The following is an 18051-nucleotide window of genomic DNA, read 5'->3' as shown; positions in this document are numbered from 1 at the left end:
CGCATTCCAGAGTAGAGTGGACCGGTGGGCTTGAGCTGTCCTTGGACTCTCTAGCCTTGGTCACAGGATCTCCCAACCACCCCCATTCTCGCCGCCAGCCGATTCCCACCCTTCATTTTCCCTGCCTCCAACACCCACAGAGGCCGTATGTCAGATACCGCTCCAAATCCCACCTCCACTGCAGAGGATCCTTCAGATTATTCATGGTAATAGCGGGTCGACGATCCCTAAAAATGCCCCTCTTTCAATCATGAACCCTTTCCCCCCTTATTCATTCAGCATTAAGTCAGCTCCATGAAGGGAAAAGCCATTGCGCACCAACCCTGAGTGACACAGCAGCAGCAATCTCTGCAAATCTGAAATCCTGGAAATTACCCTATCTCCTGAGCCACAGTTCACACCTGAACTCTCCCTGTGGAAGAACTAGAAAACCCTCCAACTGCCTCTGTTACGAGTATTCAAAAATCAATGCCCAGGCCTGCCAAGTTAATTCCAAATTCTATCACATTTCAGTTCACATTAGCAGACATCAATCCCTTTACCCACTACCCTTTGATTACTTCCCCATTCATACCTGTCAGGAAAGGTAAGGATCCACTTTCTAGGGGGACATACCTTTCCTTTGCTCTTCTCAAAATAGGCACTCTCCTTAGATATAACTCCTACATCTCTCTTTTACCCAGAGGTCTATTCACATGCATGCATTCTTCCGAGTACCTGTTGTGTGCCAAGCACTGTGCTCACACTAAACTGGTACATACACGTACACATAAGTCTCTTTTAGAAAACCTTTATTTGGGGGCGCCTGGGTGGCTCAGTCGTTAAGCATCTGCCTTCTGCTCAGGTCACGATCTCAGCGTCCTGGGGTTGAGCCCCGCATCGGGCTCCCTGCTCCACGGGAGGCTTGCTTCTCCCTCTCCCTCTCCCACTCCCCCTGCTTGTGTTCCCTCTCTTGCTGTCAAATAAATAAAAAACTTAAAAAAAAAAAAACCACCTTTATTTGGAACAAGTGTGAGCTTCTTTTAGGTCCTTAATGGTAAAAATCCCTTCCTTGGGACTGTAGCAGCATCAGCATCACCTTGTTTGAAATGCAGAATCTCAGGCCCCACCCCTGAAGTCAGAATCTGCATTCTAAAAAGATCATCAGATAATTCAAATTCTCTTTTAAAGCTTGAGAAGCACTGCCCCAGAAGACTGATTTCACTGACAACACATCCTGAGGAGCAAAGTTTCAAGTCCAACAGGATTTTGCACCCGACCGAAGAGAGGTCTTAGGAATTAAATGGAGGTAAGCATGTCCCTGATTGTGTTCAGATTGGAAGAGTGTGTCTGGCACTGGCACCATTGAAAGAAGCACAACAGCACTTGGGAATTCTCTCTAGTTTGTGTTTATTAGTCTGCATAGTGACTTAGATCTTCCAAACACTGGGGAACCCCTCAGCCCCATCGGAACATAGGAATGCAAGTTAACTTGTTTCAATGCCTGTTATAAAAAATGAATAACCCTTTAAAAAATCTGATTTAACACATTTTTTATTTCACTTTTTTCCATTTCTTTATAAAACAGTCATCTCCTCACTAGCAGCTCTCTCCCCTAAAGTGGGGGAGAGGGGGTGGAGGAGGTTAGACACCTCCAAAGAAAAAGGGAAGGGGGAGAAGGGCCCAGGGTTACCTCCTGAGGTTCTTCTGGGCCTGTTTCAACAATGTGTCAAAGTCAAGAGAATCAAATTTGCTCTTTACAGGAGCAGGGTCAAAGTCTTCCCGGTTGGAGTCTATAAAAATAGAGACAGACATCAAGGTCTCTGACAACACTTCCCTACCACAGGGTCCTCAAAAGGCCAGCCTCCTCCCACCCCAATAATGGATGGAAATAATATCACCCTGGTTTTAAGTCAAAAAGACAAGAGAACCCCCATTTCTCCTCTCATCCCACCCCCCAGGTTCTTTGTGTCACATTCAGCATTAAGTCAGCTCCATGAAGGAGAGCCCCACTCTCAAAATGGTTGGGAACCCTTCTGGGGACAATATGAAGTATACCAAAGCCTCAGGGTCTCTTCCACTCACCAAGATCAGAATAGCTTCTCTTGCAGAACTGCCTGCGGCCCCCGAAGCAGAGATCAAAGGGTTGTTCATCTGCCTGCCTCAGCTTGTGGCCACTCTCAATGGCTGCAAATGCCTCCTCAGCATAGCGGTAAGTGACGAAGCCGTAGTTGTCACTGGTGAGGAAGATGAGGCAAGGCTAGGATGGCTATCTGAGCTAATGCCATGGAGAACAGATACTTCCCAGGGTACAGAGAGGGACTGGGGTGGTTCCTCTCATTCCCCAAATGGCCAACCCTCTGACTGTGGGAGTGCAGGGGTCATCCTACATTCTAGCACACCAGAGGAAGAAGGAAAGGCAAAGAAGCATCACGGTAGATGAATGGGACGGAAAGGACACTCTGACCTTAGGGCCCAAGCTTACCCTTGGACACGGAAATGGATAGTGCACTCCTCAATCTCTCCGAAAACAGAGAACCTCTGTTTCAGTTCTGACCTAGTCATGCGGCCAGGTATCTTCCCAATGAAGACCACTCTTCTCTCCTCCTATGTTGGAACAAGGAAAATTGACACACCATGATCCAGGGCTACCGACATAGAAGACCCTCCAAGCTCACGGCCCAGGGGCAAGCCCCATCCTCCCAAGACATGTTCCTCTACTCACTATTGCACGCTCCTTCTGCAGAACTCTCTGCCTTTGGTAATGGTCATGTGAACGGTAAGAGCTGTACCTGACATGAGAAGAAGGTGCCATCAGCCCCCCAGACATTAAATACCTCAAGTCTCAGAACTCTCAGGCATTTGCATCCCAGATGCACAGACTCCATGACCTCATACTCACCGCCGCCTCCTGTCACTTCTCCGTCGGGGAGATGGGGAGCGGGACCGGCTTCGGGAACTGGATGAGGAAGATGAGGAAGATGAGGAGGAAGATGAGGAGGATGAAGAGGAAGAGCATCTTCGGGAACGTCCAGAGGAACTGCAACTGGATCTGGAGGATAAAGGGGCAGGTGGGAATGCTGGGAGTGGTGCAAATATATTCTACTTACCTCACCTTGGCCCCAACCTTGCCTCTCTGTCAGGAAGCTCAGGCCCAAAGGCAAAGCAGAGCAAAAGAGGTCTAGAGGAACTCCACAGATGATAAAACTGAGGCCCTCATGAACTTTAGATGTATCTGGAATGTTTTAGAGTGTTTTGGCACAGATCATAGTTATTTTCAATTATGCAATTAAAAACAAAAATATTTAACAAGTCAGTAAGAAGAAAAATAAATGGAGACTCAGAAATAAAGGACTGGGCCCTAGGTCTTACAACTAGCTGGGGGTGCCAGGCCTGCATCTCTGGGTTCCTCCTCCCCTAACATGTCTCATAGCAGTGCTGTGACCATGGCGTAAAAGGGAGGTGACTTGCCAGACCTGTAGTAGAGTCATTTCTCAAGAGGTCATTCTGGTTCCAAAACCAAGAATTCTTCATGGATTAAGCGGGAAAATTTGGGTCTGTTACTGAGAAAAAGGTACTGCCCCAAAATGTATGAGGCCACAGTAACAAAGGAACTGTCCAGACTCTTTCCTCAACAGACAATTAGAACTGCTATCAACAACCCACTATCCCATCTTTCGGCAGCCCATCAAGAAAAGAGCAGAAGTGAGGACTGATACAGTATGTGACAGAGTAAACACGGGCGAGATCCAGCCCTAATGGTCTCCCCAAGGCAGGGGTCGAGGAAGCAGGTGACCTCAGGGATACCCAAACTCAAACAGGGATGGAAGCTATCTTCTCACAACTTGCCTCCGTCAATAATCTAAGAAAGGGGGAGAAGACAAAAGCCAAGGACAGAAGTGGAAGCCTTAGAGCCTGAAAATATCAAACTCAATGTGCAAAAGCTCTCAAAGTAAACTGGAGAAGAGCACACAGACTTCCTAAATGAAGAGGACCTAACAGGCCATCAGAGCTCACCTTCGCCACCTCTTGTGTGGGGGGGAGAGGGACCTGGACCGGGACCGGGATGAGGAAGACGACGATGAGGATGAAGAGGAAGATGCTTCGCTGGTCCGGTTGGACCCAGAGCTGACAGAACGGCTGCTGCGGCCACGGCAGCCCTGCCAGCCCCGGCTGGGGGGGCTGGCTGACCTGCAGGCTTTTCGGTAACAGCGCACTGACCGCTGCTTGGCTGAGGGCTCAGGGGGAGTCCTAGTGTTCGTGTCATTCCGGCAAGGTGAGGCCTCAGGGGACAGCAAGGCAGATGGGGCGAGGCAAGGAGCTGGGGGATCTGCCTGCTCACTGCTAGTCCTGTGATCAAGTGGCTCCTGGGAAGCAGCTGTGCGTGGGGACAGGGGGATGACTGGGCCCAGGGACAAGACGGGTTTGATGGTGATGTCCTGATGGCGTTTGACGTTCCATCGGGAGCCCACCTCTGGAATGACTAGGGCAGGCGTCTTTTTGGGGGGAGTCCTGCTCCGGACACAATAGTCATGGTCCCCAGAGCCCACATGGACTGGACTAGGGCCATGGACCCCTTCTTGGAGGCGGGTTGCAGCTGGATGTTTGGCCTCTGTAACTCCTTCAGGCTTCAGGGTTCCCTCCTGGGCGGTAGACTTAGGAGATTTGGCTTTGGCCAGCAGTGAGACAGCAGCCAGGGGCTTCCATAATTGGTGGGGAGGGGTAGCTGGTGGGGTGAGCCCTGTGAGGGGAGGGAGGATGGAGATAGCAGGATGAGATCTGATTCTATACTTCCAAACACTGTGTAGAGAGGGTCCAGAGACCCCCACCTCATGTCACAAAGTAACCGAGAGTCAACAGCCCAACTTCTCCCACTGTTGCAACTACTCCTTCCCCCAAGTTCCCCATCTTGAGGATGAAGCAAAAGAAACCCCCAGCCAGCTAGGGTCCTCCTGAACCCCTCAACCTCTCACTGCCCAAACCTAGCTAGTGACCAGCTCCTGTCTGGTCCACCCCTCCATTCTTAGACCCAGCCCCACACCTCCCCACCCAGCACTGCGTGACTTCACAGCTACATCTTGCCTGGACTCATGTAATCATTTTCCAACGATCTCCTATCTCAGGTTTTACGCCCATCTACCCTGTCTTCTACATTCCTGCTAGAGGGAACACCCCAAAACCAATTGCTTCTTCAATACACAAAATAAAATCCACACAACTTAACATGGCACTCAAGGTTCCCATAATCTGACCTCCTACTTACCACTTCAGCTTTATCTCTTGCTTTAGTTCTACCCACATCCCCATCAGCCGCTACACTCCAGCCAAACCAAACAACTTGCAATTTCCCCAAACATACCAGGCTCGTTGTGTTTCTTCAGTTCACTCCAGCTGCTCCATCGACCTAGAATGCCCCATCCCCTAAATCTGATTGGTATCAGTGATTTTCTCAAACCTCTGCTTCAGGGATTACACCTTCTATATATAACCCTCCCCTGACTGTCCCATCTCAGACCCCACTATAAACCACAAAGGCTTCTTTAACATACAACCTCTCTGATACTCAACATGGTCATTGGTTTATACATCTGCTCCCTGGACTATGAGAACCTCAAGGATGAGGATCAGATCTCTGTATTCCCAACATCTACACACACCCGGTGCAGGGCAGGTTCTATAAACATTTGCTGCATACTAATCAAAGGCAGAGTTCCCCACTCTGAACCCACCTGCCACGTTGGCCAGTTCTGGGGCTTGTAACCGGTCTAGGGGCCTCTTCTCCTGGGGAGTGTCAACGCTGCTGGTGGGGGGGGGAAAAGGGAAAGCCTGGTTCATTGCCTCCTCAACATCTTGTACATCTGTTTTCCTCACAAAGCAATTGTGCAGAGAAGAACAAGATACACAAACTGCCCCTATTACTCTCCTCCAACACAATGGGCTCTTAGCACCGAAATGTAGGTTGGGTCTCAACTCGGCTCTGTTCAGAAGGTAGGCTGGCTATGACCTTGAATACCCGCCCCCCCCGCTTCCTTTAAGCCAGGAGCCTTGCCTACCTAGCTCAAAAACAACCCACTATCAATGTGAATGGGAACAGGCTGGTCAGAAGAGGATAGGGTAGCATGAACATGATAAATGAAAAAAGGCCTCTCAGTGCTGGAAGACTGGGGAACAAGGATGTCCAGGGTGCCTCCTCCAAGGAGTCAGGAGAGCCCTAGCCATGAGTATCTTCCCCATTTGATCTTATACCATCACCAGTGTTGAGCAAGCTTAAAGTTTGTTAAAGAAAGGAAAGAAATCCCCAAAGGCACAATTTGCCAGAAGATAAAAAACACCTCCAGGACATTTGGAATCCCAGACTGGCAACAGCAGAGGATGGTACACATCCTCCTATCTCACCACCCAAGACAGTGTCCAATAGTGACGGGCTGAGTGGGGCACGGGGAAACAGGGAAAGACTCTAAAGCTAACTAAAAGTCCCTGTGACAGAGGCATCCAGTTGACGTTCCTGAAGCGCCGGCCGGCTACTGACCAACAGCTGTAGGGTAACTCGCTTATATGTCTCCATACTCACCCTGAGTTTCCTACAGCCAGGTTATCAGCAGGAGCCGGGGGAGGGCACTCCTTTTTGGCTGCAAAGAAACCAAATTAGTTAAAAGGCCACCAGATGTTCCAGATTGAGGAGGTGCAGAAGGGCTGACTTTGAGACCCAAAGAAGGAAAATCCAGTTTACCTAGTATTTCACTGGACTCTCCCCAGAGAGATCCATTCTCTTCTAGTGGGTACGCCAGTACTATTTTTAATCATGTCTCTGCTCAGAGACATCTGTTAATTACTCACTGAATCTGAGATAGAGCCCAAACTTCTAAGCCTAGCATGTAAGGTTCTACGTGATCTAAGCAACTTCCTGGACTTGGGGTCTATTTGTTCTACACTTATTTTATATTTTTCCTTGTACTATAGATACTTGTTACTAATTCAGGAGTCATTTCTGTAATTTTCCTCCCCATTGACCATAAGCTCCTTGAGAACAGGGCACAATACCCTCCACAGCACCTAGGTCCTTGCTTTGTACTGAGAGGCTGAGCTATCCCTTGCCTTCCAAATACACCACACACAATCCTTCCTACACTTCTGCCTTTATTCACCACACACACATCCTGTCTTTCAAGGCCCAGCTTGAGAGCTACTACCCTCTAGAAAAATGTCCCCAACCAACCCAACCCTCTTGGATCTCCAACATCTATTTACTCTTTATAGTTCTTGCCATGCTGTACTACCTCCCTCTCCCTGGGTTAGGTTGTATTATAGGTGAACCTTGTCTCCCCATTCCTATCAGAATAAGATTAATTCTCTTGAGACTCTGAGACTGTCCCTCTACCACTCCCTTCCTTCCATCTAAGTAACTACAGGGCTGGGCCCAAAGAAAATAGCAACAGAAAGGGATTCAGCATAGTTACCCAGGTTCCTCACCTTCGGATTTCTCAAACTGCTCCAGCAGACTGGACAGGTCTGACGCCTCAATTCCTGTAGAAGCACACAACACAGGATTGGAAACAGAAGTACTCAAGTCCTAGAATTCCCAAATCACCTCACTTCTCCCTTTATGCTCCCCCTGCCCACTATACTAAGTAAATGAAGGCAGCAACACAAAGCAGGAAGGAATCAAACAAACCCAGAACTCTGCCTCAAAAACACTCCAAACAAACAAATGACCCTCCACAAAGCCCAGCCCCATCAAGGTGGTTTGTCCTGTTCTATGGAGTATGCTCACCATCCAACCCCCATGCCCTTCACTCACATCAACTAAACTGTGTGGCACTTACCAATCTCACTGATGAAAGCCTGTACCACGTCCTCAGGGCCTTGAGTACGTGGGGTAGGCAAGAAGGAGAGTTTCCTTAGACGGGCTGGGTGGACAGCAGGCAGCTTAGTTACAGTGCTCTGCTTTGGTGTGGGTGTGGGAACAGCCTTGGCAACAGGAGAGGGGGGCTTCTCCCTGGGCCTGGTCTCCTGGGTCTCAGGCTTTAGCCTCTCTGATGCAGGCTCCTCAACAGCCACACTCTCAGCAGGCAGACATGGTGGAGCCTTGATCTGAGGGCTTTGCACTGGGGAGGACACCTTGTGTTTCAGATGGGGAGATGCAGGCACTGACCTGACCTCCACCTTGGTGGGCTCTACTTGCGGAGCTCCCTGGCCAGCTGACCCAAGACTGAGAGTCACTGGCCCAGGAAGTACACTTTCAGAAGGGCCAGCTGGAATGCCACTGGGCTCCACCTTGGGTGGGGGAGCAGCTCTCCCAACAGATGCTAGAGGCAAAGGAGGTGGTGGCACAGTAGGCCAGAATGGAGGGTGTTGCAGCCCTGAGCCCCATCCCAAGGGCCCATAAGCACAGCTGGAGCTATAAGGTGGGATTGGGACTGGAGGGGGTACCCAAGGCACACTGCAAGTGGGGGGCACAGCATAGGTGCCAGGAGTACCAGATACTAGGGGCACTGTTGGTGGAGGGGGCAGGCAAGGATAGCCAGAAGGGGACACAGGGGGATAACAAGGCCAGGGTGGCACAGGAGCATAGTGAGTATAGGGATCAGGTGGCACTGGCCCCATAGACATCGGAAGACTGGGAGGCTGCAAGGGTGGTGGGGGCAGACTGGGGATCCCTTGCCCACTTGTAGGAAGGGGCAGCATGGGGGTCATGCCTAGCCCACCTGGAGGGAAAGGCAAAGCAGTGGGCATTTTGGGAGGCATGGGCTGCACAGTAGGAGGTGGAGGTCTTGCTGGTAGTGGCAGCTCTTGGGATGGCACCTGCTCAGTGGGAGTTGAGGCCATAGGTTTGTTTGCAGGTGGCTCAGGACTAGGAGAAGTAGGGCTAGAACCCACAGGCACAGAGCAAGCCTCAGGAGAAACCTCAGGGCTTCTCTGCAGAGTTGTCTTCTTGGCTGGGGCTGGTGGGATGACAAGACAAGGGATGTCTGCTAGCCCTGTGGGGGTCTCTGGGAGACTGGGCCACTTCCCAGCTGGGGGCTGGGGACTCCTCTCTGCTGCATCTGCTTGGCGCTGCTGCCTCCGTCGCCGGTACTCTGATAGGCTAAGAGGCCGAGGTCTGGCTTCCTGGGGTGTGGCACTGGTACCACTTTCTACCTTCAAAGGACCCATAACCTCCTGGACTTCAGGGATGATAGCCTTTAGGGAGTCCAAGGACTCTGACTCTGGAAGGATCTGGGGAGCTGGACTCCCCTGAACTGATGACACTGCACCACGTCTGGGATCAGATGGCCTAGACTTAACTAGCACAGGATCAACCAGAGCCAGGTCATTGGGAACAGAGTCAACTGGTGCTGAGTTAGCTGGCACAGGGTCACCTGGTGGCAAGTTATTTGAGAAGCGAACAACCACTGTAGGGTCAATTTCTGCTGAGTCAGCCAGGACTGGGTCAATCAGCACTGGGTCAGCTGGGAGAGGGTCAACCAGCTCTGAGTTTGCTGAAGCAAGGTCAACCAATGCAGGATCAACAGGTACAGGGTCGGCTAGAACAGGATTAACTTCAGTGGGATCGGTTTCAACAGAGTCAAGTGGCATGGGGCCGGCTTGAGCAGAGACATGGGTTGGAACAGGGTTGGCTTGGATACCGTCAACCAGGTTGGAGTAAAGGTCTAGAGGATCTTCTTTGTCAGGACTAGCTTGCCCAGCACTACTCTCCAAGTTCCCAGAGCTAGGTTTCTCCAAGGCAGCTGCCCAGGCCCGAGCCCAAGCCCGGGGCTTCCCTCTACTACGAGGAGGCCCAACCTCTCTTTGAAGTTCCTCCTGAGGCAAGTTTCCTGCCTGAGAGGTCACCTCTGTAGCCATGGTAGACTGCCCACGAGAAGATGACCTCAGCCTCCTGGCATAGCTTTCTGCACAGGCTGCTGGCTGCTCTTTGCTCCTCTTCTTCCTGCCCTTTCGAGCTCTCTGGGAGCTCAGCATTGTGTTGGCTGATGGGTTCTGAGGCCCCTTGGGCATCACGGGCTCCATGACCTCCCTGGGCTCCAACAAGCAGACTGACTCCAGCTTTTCCTCTGAGTCTACTGACAACCCCTCTTTCTCAAGGCAGAGATCTTCCTTGGGTACAGCAGCTTCTGTCTCCGACTCTAGTGTAGGCATGAGTAGCTTCAAAGCTGGACTGGCCTCTAGCGAGTCATCTAGGAGCACAGGCTGGGGCCGGGTAGGGATCTGCCTTACCACAACTGGAATCTCCAGGTCATTACCAGCTGTGGCTGCCTGGCCCACAATCTCTAGCACCACACAATCCTCAGGCAGTGTCAAATCATCCGGCTGCTCCTGAAGCTCATCCTCGAGTGATGTCAGGTGAGTGAGGTTGGGCAGGCAGTATGGATGCATGGCCCGCACCAGCTCACTCAAGGAGGAGATGCTCTCATCACCAGCTGCCTGCACTGCCGTCTCAGCTGCTGCGGTTTTATCTTCCTCCTCTGGGCAGGCCAGGTGCATAGGGAAGTCTGGGATACTGCTCACAGAGTTGTCGAGCTCTCCAGCAAGCATCTGGCCACTGAAGCTGGCCACCTCCTCCTCTTCTTCCCCATCACTGCGCTGCTGGGGAGGAGGGGATTGGCCCCGGCGGGCTCTTGATCTTGGGGGTCTCCAACTAGGAAGCTTAGGGGAGGAGGTCTCTAAGAAGGAAGGTGGGGAGAAGTCCCAAGGAGGATCTGAGAGAGACATCTCAACCTGCAGGGAAGAAGAGAAGCTGCAGAAGTTTTCTCCAGGGATACATTTTTCCAGGTCTGTCCCCACACACTCCTCCCTCCTGGGAGTCTCTGAGGCTCCCTTGGTCAGGCTTACCCCACTCACTCTACTACTGCCTGTGCTGGGCCCCAATGGGTCAACCGGGGTGATGAGGTCACGTTCTGGGGGTGTCCGGGAGAGGGTGAGCAGCTTGTGCAGCTGAGAGGGAGGAAAAGACCTAAGATGAGTTCGTGCTTCACAACTATAGGAGTAGGCCCACAGTCTTGGCTCTAACCTTTGCGCCAACCACACACCACCCTCCCGGGTCCCACACTCACAGAGGAGCCCTCCCGAGGTGACACAAGCAGTTCTGAGTCAGGAATGCTGTCAAACGGAGACAGGTTCTCGGAATCTGCATTGTCCAAGATCTCTGTCAGAGCTGTGAGCAGTGATACTTCATTCTGGTCCTCCAGAGATAACCTGCTCTGCTCCAGAAAGACAACAGGAAGGTCCCACCATCATCCTTAATGATCTACTGGCCACTGAGAAGGACTGAACGCCAAGAGACATAGTCTCCCAGGCTCAGTTCAACTCAATTTGCCTGAGAGAGATCTGAATGCCAGAAAGCATGGGCTCCAATTTCATTCATTGCCATCTCCCACCTCTCTAGTGCCAAGAGAGGCCTGTTAAAATTAAGGCTTAGGCTTATGTTTCATATACTCCCTCCACCCTCAGGTAAGATGTGGGATGCTCAGCAGACAACCCTTGGCTAGGCTGGAACTGGACTCAAAACAAATTGGAACCCCCTGGACATGTAAGATGGGGGCCCATGCAGGGGGAAAGGCCTTGGACTATTGTTCAAGCCTGCCAGGGCATTCTCACATGGGACATAGTCTAGCATCCTACAGCCCAACTCTCACTGAGAGACAAAAAACACACTTCAAGGACTTGGTTTGGGTATCCAGGAACCAAGATCCTGGGAAAGCAGAGTCACTGAGCCATAGCCTCCAATGCAAACCTCCCACCTAAAGACATTTAGGCCCAGCCCCAGCTCACCTCCCCAAGGCTCCCAAAATCCTCGATAAGGGAAATGAGGGAGGCATCCATGTAGCTCTGCATGGTCCCCAGCAGCGTCTCATCCTGCAGTATCAGCTCCTCCATCTCCAGGTCCTTGTCCCTCAGGCAGGGGCCAAGCCGAGACAGACTAACAAAACCAGAATCATCCCCTTCCTCATGCAGCAGCACCTGGGGCAAACAGGATGGTCATAAGGGCATGAAGGCTGCAGGGTATGGGACCTCCAGGGCAGCTGTGTGATAGGCTCTGTAAACCAGGCGCTCAGCCCTCCACCAATGCCCCAGACTCAGCAGGAGCCCCACCAAAGCCAAACCTCTGGACTTGCTGGGCAGAGAGAAGTATACCCATGAGCCAAAGCACCAGTCAGGGTGGCAGTGTTCAAGGACCTTCTGGGCAAAAAAAAAAGTCTGGACTCCATCCAGAAACAGTTGGAGCCACAGAAGATTATTAAACTAGGGAGTAAAAACATCAAAAAGATCAAAATTGTTCAGAAGAGTTGTCTGCTGGCAGTGGTAAAGGCAGACAGTCTGGGGGGTACACCAAAGGAGAAGTGGTCAGCAAGGAGGCAATTTCAGCTCCAACCACCTTACCTCCCTCAAGTCCCACTCAGGCCTTTCTTCTCTACTTAGCTCAAACCCAACCTTGTTCAAGACAACGCGGACTTCCCCAACCCATGCTGATCTCTCCTCATACCCCTGAATTCAATCAGATTTCTGTAGCACTCATTTTCCTGGCAATCATGATGTTCCTTGCATCATTACTAAAACCGATTCTAACTTCCTTTGGGGCAAACAACCCTTTGTACCATACTAGCCTATATCCCTTTTGGATCTCGGAAGGGTTTAAACATGTGCTTATACTTCCTGATGATCCATGATGCCTGGCACAGTGTCTTTTTTTTTTTTTTTTAAGATTTTATTTATTTATTTGACAGAGAGAGACACAGCGAGAGAGGGAACACAAGCAAGGGGAGTGGGAGAGGGAGAAGCAGGCTTCCCGTGGAGCAGGGAGCCCGATGCGGGGCTCGATCTCAGGACTCTGGGATCATGACCTGAGCCGAAGGCAGACGCTTAATGACTGAGCCACCCAGGCGCCCCACCTGGCACAGTGTCTTATACAGAGTTGACATTCACACTTAACTCACATTTTTGTATTTTGAAGGCCCTACAATGGGCCACTCAATCTCTCAACGATAGTCTCAAAGGAAAGTCTCCCACCTCGACCATGTGAGCACAAAAGAGAAAGCCTGATTCGTTGATTCAGTACATGGAAAAGCCCCACCCCACCACTTGCCTAAAAACTAGCAACATCTTCAGCCTTGCCAGGCAGGGAGCCACCCGCCCAGGCCTGTTCAAGAGTGTGGGCGTGGGCAGGGCCAGATAGTAGCTAGAATGGGGCTGGCAAGGCCGGAGGCCAGAACCAGGGGTATGTCCACTATAGGAAACAGATGATGAAGGCCAAAGAATAGGAACAAATAAGGACAAGCTAATCCCCTCTCCCCTCCTGCAGCAAAGGGAAACTCTGCACCTCTTCCAAGAGAAAAAAAAAAAGCAACAGGTGTGACTATACCCCCATACCCACCCTCCTAACTAAACTGAGGAGTTTCAATGCCCAGAGGAGAAGTGAAAGGTGGCAGGTTTTAGGCACTAACTCCTCCCAAGCCTTCACAATCCTGTAATTACAACCAGCAGCAGAATAGCACCTGGCTCAGCAAACACTCCTGGATGAGCAAGGAGGCTGCATCTCAACTTGCCCTGCCACCTACCTGACCCAGTCACTAGGCCAGAATCTTAAAACAATGCCCAGCTCTGGGACCCACTCACCACCCCCATCAGGCAGGTACTGGAGCCCCAGTCAGAGACACTCCCTTCTTCACCTGACATCATCTATCCCTAATCCCCAAAGAGCACAGCACTCAGACTACCAAAATCATCTAGGGGCTAAACCCAGGCTAAAAGTGAGCCAGCCACCAGCATCTCTAACTTCAGCAACCTCCCAACTGGCTTTCTCACACGCAGTCCTGTCCCTACAGGGGTCAAAACCAACTACAAACTATTAAGAATACACATGTGATCACTTTTTGAGACGCTCCCTAAACCCCTCCAATGGCATCTTACTGCTTTTTTTTTTTTTAAGATTTTATTTATTTATTTGACACAGAGAGAGAAAGCACAAGTAGGCAGAGAGGCAGGCAGAAAGAGAGGGAAAAGCAGGCTCTCCACTGAGCAGGGAGCCGGACGTGGGGCTCGATCCCAGGACCCAGGGATCATGACCTGAGCCGAAGGCAGCCGCTTAACCGACTGAGCCACCCAGGCGCCCCGCATCTTACTGCTCTTAGCACTAGATTTAAACTCTTTAATATGACTTACAGGGGTCCTGGTCTTCCCCACCAGGCTCTTCTGCCCCAGTATGTGTCCTCTCTTACCACTATGCCTCTCTCTATTCATCAGACATACAGGTCTCTCCATTTCTTCAATAAGCCATGTTCTCTCCCACTTCAAATCCTTCCCATACTATTTCCTCTGATGAAAGCTTCCCTCCCTCACCACAGACAGCCTTCAAGTCTCAACTTAAAATGTCCTTTCCCAGATCCTGCAATGTAGACTATTACTACTACTCATTATATAATCCCAAATATGCTGCACTTTCCTTTTGTCCCACTCATCATTATTGTCTGTCTATCCCAATAAAACCATACGATCCTAGAGAACAGGGACTGTGTGTGGTTTACCCCAGGATCCCTTATGTCTGAACACAGCATCTCAATAAATATTGATTGACTGACTAGCTTCCACATATCTACCTTTCTTAGGGGAGAGGTGAGAGAGGAAACACAATCTCTCCATGAGACCCTCTCCAACCCCAGATGACCACCTAAATTGGATTACAGCTGGGTCATTGATCCTTCCTGCCTCTCCCCTAAAAGGTGAGCAGCTCCCAAGCTAGGGCCTCAGAAGCAAGGGCCTGGATTGGTCTGCTGGAACTGACATTACCTGGTAGCCTGCAGCCCAATTCCCACCCAGAACTAAACCAAACCAAAGCAAAACACCCAAAAGCTTTCAAGGACTCAGCTTAATTGCTTAAGAGAGAGAACAGTTCAGGGTGCCTGGGTGGCTCAATTGGTTGAGCGACTGCCTTCGGCTCATGTCATGATCCTGGAGTGTCTGGATCGAATCCCACACATCGGCTTCTCTGCTCGGCGGGGAGTCTGCTTCTCCCTCTGACCCTCCCCCCTCTCATGTGCTCCCTCTCATTCTCTCTCAAATAAATAAATAAAATCTTAGAAAAAGAAAATCTATAAAAAAAAAAAGAGAGAGAGAGAACAATTCAGACTAAGTCCTGCCCACCACTCTAGGTGGCAACTTTTAAAAAGCCCTCTGCTGAGGAGTGAGATGGTAACACTAAGCATAGAGAAATGAAGACCAAAGAAACAGAATCTGACAGAAGAAGCCACCCCTATCCAATAAATGTTCAACTAGTGTTCAATAGTTCTTAAATCGCCTCCAACTTTTCCCATCCCCAGCAAAATTCCAAAGAGCTCTAAATACAGATCACCTCAATTTTTATGTGTCAGTTCACAGAAGGAGGCCTTAGCTGCTTCCTCAAAAGAGACGCTGAAGGAAAAAGGGAAGGAGAAAGGATTCTCTTTCCCTTACTTAGGCTTGTCCCACGTATATGTTGACACTCCCCATGCCCCTTGAATCACGAATGAGGCAGGTCCGCAGGCAACCAAAACGCCAGTGCCCATGACTCACAACCCACCATAAGCCGGTCAGGCAGAAGCCACCACAAGCTTACTCCACAGCCCTTTAACCTCAGCCTTCTGCCCTCCCCAACACACTCCACCAACCGCAGGGAACTGACTCCCCGCACATCTGGAAGGTCCTTCACCGTCCGCTATCGAGGCGCCGTGAACCAATGCAGGAGAAAAAAACTACTCCAAGACCCTGGGCAAAGTTGCTTCTAGCAGGCCCTACCTTCCTTCTCAGCCAGGGGCCCCCAACACGGTCGGAGATGGCGGGACGGGCTGAGACACACCCAGTTCCCAGCAGTGCGGCTCCAACGCCGATACGAGATGCCGGGCAGCCTGGAGCGGGAGCCACGTGGACATCCCCTCCCCGCCCCCACGTGGACCCGCGGGCCACCCCCCAACCAGAAGCCCAACCCACGTGGGTGCCAGAGCCGCCTAGAGGGGGAGGGGAAGCCGACAAGTTCTCCCGGGAAAATTGCTCCCCCCACCCCACGTGGCTCCAAAAAGGCACTGCAGCGCGGTGCTAGGGGCACCCCCATTCGGCATCCTCAGAGGGAGGTCTTAACCCTGGATTCCAAGTCCGAATCTCTGACTCCCCACCACGGGCCATGTTTCCAACACCCGGCTATGCCCCTCCGGCGTTCCAGAGGAATGGCCATGGGGACCCCCGCCTCTGCCTGCGTCCCTCCAGTAAACAGCCCAGGTCCGTTCGGCCCAACCCGTCTCCCGCAGCCAGCCGGCATCGCCTCCCGAGCGCTTCCTCCCTTTCCTGTTGCGTCCACGTGTCACCGCCCGGCACACGCCGCTTTGCTGCCAGCCGCGGGCCGCCCGCCAGCCTCTCACCTGCTCCCCGCCACTCACAGATCCCACAGTCCCATACGGTGTTTGGCTCCGAGTCCCCCAACTGCTGCCGCGGACTCCACCGCCGGGGTCGGGTCCGGGGCCCCCACTCGGAGACGGCGCGACTCCGTCTCTCCGTCCCCGGCGCGCCGCCATCTTGGCCCCTGAACACCCAGCGCAGCTCTGGTCGCCGGCGCCGCCTCGCCCAGCAGATTGTGGGATGGAAACTACAATTCCCGGAAGACATTGCAAGACTACGGATCCCAAAAGGCCTTGCGGCGAGACCCACTTGCACCTGGGAAGAGGGCCCTGGCCTCGCAAGGGAGCCTGGGAATAGTAGTTGTTCTAAGCAGAGCCCCAGCGGCACATGCTACAGTCATACTGTCCTGCTTAGTTTTGTGTTCTATGGGTTCTATGGGTTGGGGAGCGCGAGGTAATAAGGGGAGGGTTAACATTTACGCATCTCTTTATTTTCCTAATTTGTCCAACTGTCCAAACGCCTTCTTTATCTGACATTCTATAAAGCGGTACTTTCCTTTTACCACATAGTCCGAGTGGGCCTATGCTTTGAATCAGCACCCCCTAGTGGGCACCCGCACTCCAGGAGCTAACCTTCACCTAATCTCCTACTGCGCCACTACCTGCTAGTTTAATCTTTTTTTGTTGTTACAGTTTAATCTTCCTTTATTTCTAGTTTCATTAGGAAATATTTAATATACACCACTGTATAAGTTTAAGGCATATAGCATGATTGTTTGATATACATGTGCTGTGAAATGATGAGCACCATAGGCAGGTTGAGCTAACCCATCTTGTCACATAGGTAAAATAAAAAATTTTTTCTCCATGTGATGAGATTTACTCTTTAACAACTTTCCTATATATCATACATCAGTATTAGCTATGTAATGTTGCACATTACATATCTACTACTAATTTATCTTATAAATGGAAGTTTGTAGAGGTTTTTTTTTTTAAGATTTTATTTATTTGACAGACAGTGAGAGAAGGAACACAAGCAAGCAAGGGAAGTGGGAGAGGGAGAAGCAGGCTTCCCGCTGAGCAGGGAGCCCAATGCGGGGCTCATGACCTGAGCCAAAGGCAGACACTTAACAACTGAGCCACCCTGGTGCCCCAAAAAGTTTGTAGGTTTAATCTTTTTTTTTTTAAGATTTTTAAAATTTATTTATTTGAGAGAGAGAGTGAGAGAGAGAGAGAGCACAAGAGGGGGGAGCGGGAGAGGGAGAAGCAGACTCCCTGCTGAGCAGGGAGCCCGATGCGGGACTCGATCCAGGGACTCGATCCAGGGACTCGATCCAGGGACTCGATCCAGGGACTCCAGGATCATGACCTGAGCCGAAGGCAGTCGCTTAACCAACTGAGCCACCCAGGCGCCCCTGTAGGTTTAATCTTAAAACACGGCATTCTTGGGGTCTTTCTGGGCTACTCAGAAACCCACATTGGCACCTCATTACCAAAGGTATTTCCTGCTGCTGCACATCATCTTGCTGTCCTACAAAGACAACTGGTATTCTCCTGCCTTTGTTGTCTGTTTGGAATATTTGAACTTGGAAACATCTTTCATGCCCTCTTTTATCCAGGAAAGCTTTTCTGATCATCCCAACAAACCATGATACCTCTCTGTATTTCCACAGTCCATCACTATCACTGCTAGTCATTCATTTGCCTTTTA

The 18051-nt window shown here is 51.1% G+C and overlaps 1 protein-coding gene across 4 annotated transcripts; it reads right to left on the bottom strand.

Moving 5' to 3' along the window:
• Positions 1-1372: 1372 nt before the first annotated feature.
• On the bottom strand, positions 1373-16529 carry PPRC1 (PPARG related coactivator 1). 4 transcript variants are annotated; one of them, XM_044916136.1, is made up of 14 exons: positions 16362-16529; positions 11749-11937; positions 11031-11177; positions 10810-10911; positions 7803-10695; positions 7450-7503; positions 6551-6608; positions 5709-5779; positions 3997-4720; positions 2882-3031; positions 2705-2771; positions 2465-2586; positions 2065-2216; positions 1373-1772 (listed from the first exon to the last, which is right to left on the bottom strand). In XM_044916136.1, the coding sequence occupies exons 1-14, from the start codon at positions 16512-16514 to the stop codon at positions 1669-1671; spliced, it is 4986 nt and encodes a 1661-aa protein (XP_044772071.1). In that variant the 5' UTR covers positions 16515-16529; the 3' UTR covers positions 1373-1668. The 4 variants fall into 4 exon arrangements, with proteins under 4 accessions (XP_044772071.1, XP_021555468.1, XP_021555469.1 ...); XM_021699793.1 differs by having other exon boundaries at positions 10819-10911; XM_021699794.1 differs by having other exon boundaries at positions 5709-5776; positions 10819-10911.
• Between the last annotated feature and the right edge of the window lie 1522 nt (positions 16530-18051).

Source organism: Neomonachus schauinslandi, chromosome 6, assembly GCF_002201575.2.
Source record: "Neomonachus schauinslandi chromosome 6, ASM220157v2, whole genome shotgun sequence".
Lineage (NCBI taxonomy): Eukaryota > Metazoa > Chordata > Mammalia > Carnivora > Phocidae > Neomonachus > Neomonachus schauinslandi.
The sequence above is the reverse complement of the archived record's forward strand: the minus strand, read 5'-3'. Positions and strand labels throughout refer to the sequence as shown.